This window comes from Phalaenopsis equestris, unplaced genomic scaffold (assembly GCF_001263595.1).
Source record: "Phalaenopsis equestris unplaced genomic scaffold, ASM126359v1 Scaffold215260, whole genome shotgun sequence".
In the NCBI taxonomy this organism is placed as follows: domain Eukaryota; kingdom Viridiplantae; phylum Streptophyta; class Magnoliopsida; order Asparagales; family Orchidaceae; genus Phalaenopsis; species Phalaenopsis equestris.
The window spans coordinates 61,780-68,143 of record NW_018233974.1 but is presented as its reverse complement, the minus strand read 5'-3'; the positions used below and the strand labels follow the sequence as shown (position 1 = coordinate 68,143).

Sequence of the window (6,364 nt, the reverse complement as noted above, 5' to 3'; positions counted from 1 at the left end):
TTTACTTTTTGAATGAGCAGTCATAAAACTCAACAGTGAGTTTTAATTTTCACAGGTTTGGTTCAATTGCATTGATTGCGGTTTATTTTTAAAAATCCATTATTTATTTTAATTTTTTAAATTATTTCAAGAATTTCAAACAAATTTTTTTTTTTTAACAAAACTCAACAATTTCACTCGAAATTCATATTTTAAAAAAAAACTAATTCAAACTAATGTAAAGGCCAATTAACAATTTATATTTTATAATAGAAAATAAGTGAAATTAGGGGCATTTACATACATATCACCAAATTCTTACATGTACTACTAAATTTTATCATTTACCTATGTAACTCCCAAATATTTCATATTACATAAAAAATTATATCACTAATTCAATTTTTAAGAAATAAAATACTGCATAATTAAGATGGCATACATGCAAAAATAAAAGAATTAAGCGGTATATATTTAAATCTTCCTTGAAATCATATTTAAAATTGAATCCAAAGAAGTAAATGCCATTGTGATTACTTCTATTTTTCACCTTTTTTTTTTTTTTGTTATATTTTAACTTGGAATAAAATTTGACATCCCGATAACGGCAGCCAACAGTAACAACATACATAGCACCAATTTCTATGCATTTACAAATCTAACACCTAAACTTCAATTTTAACATGCATACCACCCAATGCAAAAAACAGTGTAACTACCCATTTTTTTAAGTTGAAATCATTGTATTATTTATGTGATAGAACAATTTGATTGATATAAATATCAAAAGTAAAATTTAGGTATTAGTTATGTAAATACATACAAATGGGGTGGTAGGTAACTGCCCCTTCTAAAACCTTTTTACATAATTTCAAACGCACATTAAATTTAAACTCAACAAGCTCCTTCAAATTCTAAAGTATAATGTTAAAATTTTTTTAACACAAAATAACATCACATTTTCTATATGTTATGCTCTACAGAAATTATGAGTCCACGAAATCTGCTCTCTCTAACTCACTTAGAACACTAAGAAAACATAAATATTGGAACTACTGCATCTTCCTGCCACCAATAAAACGGGTGATGGGAGCTATGTCAGAATAGATGAATCTACCATCACCGAAACGGGACTCGCGTCTCCATGCTGGCCCAAGAAACCATGACACCGCTGCTCCGCCCAAAAACCCGCCCAACTGAAATCCAACCAAAGTTAACAATTGGATTATCAGACCATTGCATCGTGCAATGAAGCCATCACTCTCAATAAAATGGACAAGTTTCTATAAAGTGGTGCAACAATGAGATCAAACCGAATGGTTATTTATATTTATGTTTGTAATCCCACTGGATGAAAATTTTGGTTCTCACAAATCAAAATCATAGTATGCTGTGTATTTGAGCAATCAATATAGTCTGAAAAAAACAAATGAAGCCTTGTGAAAGCACCACTTACATGGCCCCAGTTGTCAATGCCTCTAGAGAGGAGACCTATAACCTGCATAACAGTCCACACCGTTCTAAACAAACAGAATGAATCATGATGAAAAGTAATTCCAGCTGACGACATACATACCATATTTATGCCAATAACATGTGCTATTTGCTGTAATTCATCTTTCCCTCCACCAAATATGCTTCTGTGCCTCAAAACAAACACAGAAAATGATCCCACCTTGAAAAAGAAGCATAGCATTTACAAAATCACAAAAATTGCCACTTTAAGCAGTCACATAGAATAAACCCATGCGAATATTACGTTGAAGGTGCATGCGCGCATGCGCATATATAATATATTTGAAAATGGATCAGGTTTGTTGGCTCCCGCGGCTCTCTCCGTATGATTCTAGGGTTTGATCCTTCGGTGAAAGCATGGTTTCTAATCTCGTGTTTTGTGCTTGTAAACTTCTAATGCACTTTGGTTTCTATATTTTGCTTTAGTGTTTCTCTTTTAGTTTTCTACGTGTGCCTTTTGTTCCTTTTTCTCATCTCCTATTCCATTGACATTTTTCAGGGTTCTGATTGTTTCTCGCTATCTGTTTGTCTTGTAGTGTCATTATGTCGTTATCTACTTTTCTTGTGGTTCTTAGAGGTAATGAGGCACAGTGAATGTTGCTTCTCTTATGTATCCACAAGCTCTTCCTGCGGAATATGCTGAAAACAGTGAAGATAGTTTACTTAAAAAAGCTAACAAAAAAAAGGTAAACATGCTTTATTTTTCTCAGAGAAAAAAAAAAACTATACGTTTGGCCGAACCTTTAAAGTCCTCGTTGGTTGGTAAGTTTACATATGAGGTTGCGAGGAAATTTTTTGAATGTTTAAAAATTGCTAGAGATTGGCAGGATGGAGCCATTGATAGGAGACATAATCATTAATTTCAAAGAGGTGGAGGATTACACAAGAATCTTTTGCAAACATTGGTTTATGAAAAATGTTCAATGAAGGTTCTGAAATGGACACTTAATTTTGATCCTGCGATGGAATTACCTATCATACCTTTGTGGATTAGATTCCCCAGACTTAGATTGCACTATTTCAATCAAAAAGATCTTTTATCAAGAGCAATATTTGGCAAACCTATGAAAGTGGATTTGGCTACTTTCAACATGAGCCAGCTTTCGGCAGCAAGTCATGGTAGAGAGAGATATCACTCTTCCTATGCCGGAGGAAGTATGGCTGGGGACTCAAAACATAAGCTATTGGCAACAAATGGAAGTGAAATATAAACCAAAATACTGCACTAAGTATAAGATCTTTAGGCATAATCCTGAAAAACATTTTATTCTGCATCCAAAACTCAGACCCAGCCAGGATGTCTGTAGAAACAGGAAAAGGGTGGAAGATAGGGGCCCAAATCTACAAACGCAAGGTGAACTATTGTTTATGCAACAACATCAAGGGAAGCTTGATAATGTGGATCTGAAGTTTGTACTGGAAGGTGGATAGGATAACTGTTAACCTGATCCCGAGATTTAAGAACATCAACAAGGTCCTATTGGCAATGATTTAGATGATCGGTTTAACAATTCTATAGTTGGTACTCAACAATCCACTCAATTGGAGTTTGATAATCAGGAAGAAAACACTGTACCAGTTATTAATATGGAGGATTTGAAGGATGCAAAAGAAACGCTTCAAGGTGAATGGCAGTTACAGAAGTCAAAGAGGAAAGGAAAAACACAGAGAATTAAATTATATGGATCCAAATGCAGTATTAAGTCATGAAGAAACTTCCTCAGCACGTATAATTGCTAATGTTAATGATGGGGCTCCCCCTAGAGTGACTAGGGGGGAGTAGATCCACTAGTAATGATTAATTTTCTAGTTTGAAATGTTAGAGGTATTGCTAGGCTTCACGCCTCTAACAAAATTTTGAATCTTTGTCGAATTCACAAGCTTAGATGTCTAGCTCTATTGGAACCAACGATTACCTAAAACTATTAAAACATTGGGTGCCTTCAAGTATTTTTACAACTGTAACCTTAAAATCTGGTTTCTTTAGAAGAAAAGAGGTTGATGCGGAGTTGTTATGTGAACCTTCAATTCGTACATTTGGGTGTTAAATTATATAACTGTCATCTTTAATCTAACAGTTATTTATGCTGGTTGCATTATATCAGCTAAGGAAGAGCTTTGGAGTGATCTAAAACATATTGGTAATATGATGGATGGCCCTTTGTTGGTTGGGGGTGATTCAACTCTATTGCCTCCCCTATGGAAAAAAAGGGAGGTAAACCTTCTTCATTTCTCTGATGCAAACTTTTTGTAATAATATTGCGAAGATTGATCTTTTTGAAGCCAAATTCACTGAAAAGTTTACACTTGAAAGAGAGTTGAAACTTTTGAAAAACTGGACCGCGTCCTTATCAATACTAATTGGATTGAAGTTTTTCAAATCACTGAAGTTGCACATTTAACCTTTACTGACTCGGATCATGTGCCTTTGTTGGTTAAGGTCGATGTTAATATTAAATCCTCTAGCACGGCATTCAATTTCCTCAATGCCTGGGTTAAGCATAACAACTTTCAGTTCATTAAAAGTAACCGGCACACAGAATTTTGCGATTCTTATTGGGTAACGCTACGGAAATGCACAGAAACATTGCTCTCAGGTTGAAACATTGGATTTGGAATGTGTTCGGGCATATTGGCAATAGAATTATGGAGGCGGAAAAGCTAGTTTGTCAGATAGAGGAAGTCTTTAATAAAGATTTTATTTAGGAAGGGGAAGTGGTCAAAGCTCAACATTAACTTAATGAAGCCATTTAAGTTGAAATTAATTTTCTTAAACAGAAAACTAGCTATGTCAATTATTTGGAAGGTCATCGTAACACAAATCTTTTCCGTGCTTGTATTAAACAATGAAGACAAAAGAATGACATCCTAAAAATCAAAGATAGCAATGGTAACTGGCTTAAAACAAGGAGATCTGTTTTCTCCTATACTTTTTGTCATAAAGCCAGTTACCATTGCTATCTTTGATTTTTAGTTAATGCAACTTTGAGCAACTTTGAGCAACTTTGAATTGCATTAATCCTGTACGAGTAGAACCAAGGAAGCAACTTTGAATTGCATTAACCAAAGGAACCAAGGAAGCAACTTTGAGCATGTTCTTAATTTATCATTATATGCTTAACAGGTTGCAAAGATGACAAAGTATGCAAAATAAAATGGAGAAACTTTTTAATATTTTCTTTTTGGGCTAGACATGGTAAAGGATTCATTGGTTGTCTTGGAAAAAAGCTTTGCAAACCAAAAAATGATATTTTTGGCTTGGGCTTTAAAACTTTTGATCAAACAATGGAGATCAATTACTATAAATATTGGCCTAAAATTAGAGCCCAAAAATGTCTTTGGACACAATTTATGAGAAACAAATATTTCAAGAAAACTCACCCTCTCATGTGCAATTCAAAACTTGGCGACTCCTTAATTTGGAATGAGTTTTTGAAAATCAAAGAAGATGCTGAAACTCTTTTTGTTTGGGAAATTGGTAAAGGTGATGTTAACTTTTGACTGGATGATTGCTCTTTGATGGGCCTTCTTAAAAACTTGATCGAGGGTAAGCATAACTATAATCTAAAAGTTTCAGAATGTTGGAATGCTGATGGCTGGGATGGTAATAGGTTGTTGCAATTGGTTAATAAGTATTGGTCATGCATTATCTCTAATATTCCTTTTGATAGGGGAAAGATGGACTATTGGAGAATCAAGTATATACTCAAAACGGTTCCATTTTGAAAGTTATTACCAAAGAACTGTCATCAAAACCCGGTTGTTCATGGGGGTGGTGCTTTTTTATGGAATATTATTCTTAAACTGTCTCAATCCATTTTCTCTTGGAGGATGATTTTTAAACTACTTCCTCTGGATGATATTTTAAAAGGTAAACAGGATGAGGAATCCCTTGTGCATATATTATTTTCCAACAGGATTTCTTTTGTGGTTTAGGAAAATTTGGCTACCTAGTTCCATATCAATATTCCTAGTGATGGCTATCATTCGGTGGAGCAATGTATGGATAGTTGGAGGTGGAAGAACAATGGCCAACACTTGCAAAGTTTTATTCCCTTTAAGGGTGCTGGTTCCTTTGGATGGAGATAAATAACATGAAATATCTTGACTCGTACAACTTTGATGATAAAATAGTCTTCATATCAAATCTTCCTTTTATAAAGCATTGAAATTCTATAAATATAATTCTAAAGTAACTTGTGGTACGCAGCATATCAGGGGAACTACTACTTACACAGGATGAAATAAGTTTTAAAACTCTTGTTCAATTGGTTCGGTGGTCTAAGCCTATTTCTCCTTTTGTCAAAGCTAAAGTTGATGGAAGCTATACACTGGACATGCTAGTTTGGGAGGTCTTTTCAGGGGCATTCAAGGTCGTTGCTTGCTGTATTCTGTAAAGTCTTGTCTTCCAGTTAATACTTTGTTTTTGGAACTGTCCAATGTGCTTGCATGTCTCCAGGTTGCCCAGAAATTGTGGTTTTTCAATGTGAATACTGAAACTGATTCCCTGGTCACGTATAACATTTATACCAAAGTATCTCATTGCCCTTGATATGGAATTACTACTTTGAGAAGAATTGCCAATCTTTTGCCTTCATTCAAAATCAGTCAGTCATACCGTTTTAGGGAAACAAACTTCCCTGCGGAATTTTTATCTAAAAGTGGTTTGGCTTCTATGGAGACTAGTATTGAGAATAGTCCTCCTTGTGACCTTGCAGTATTAATTCATGGCGACCTGTTAAATTTTCCTTATGTTAGGATTTTTTTATTTTTTATTTCATACTTACAATATATCTTCTTTTGGCTTAAATCTCTCTATCTCTCTCTCTCAATATATATGTATATATATATATATATATACATATATAAC

The 6,364-nt window shown here is 34.3% G+C and overlaps 1 protein-coding gene across 2 annotated transcripts in view; it reads right to left on the bottom strand.

Moving 5' to 3' along the window:
• Window positions 1–894: 894 nt before the first annotated feature.
• LOC110037105 (RHOMBOID-like protein 10, chloroplastic) overlaps window positions 895–6,364 on the bottom strand; it is a 23,247-nt gene continuing 17,777 nt past the window's right edge. For both annotated transcript variants that reach the window (XM_020741685.1, XM_020741686.1), the window contains 3 exons: window positions 1,556–1,654; window positions 1,436–1,477; window positions 895–1,175 (listed from right to left, as the gene is read on the bottom strand). In XM_020741685.1, the coding sequence (XP_020597344.1) occupies window positions 1,032–1,175; window positions 1,436–1,477; window positions 1,556–1,654 (285 nt within the window). In that variant the 3' untranslated portion in view covers window positions 895–1,031. The remainder of the gene's footprint in view (window positions 1,176–1,435; window positions 1,478–1,555; window positions 1,655–6,364) is intronic.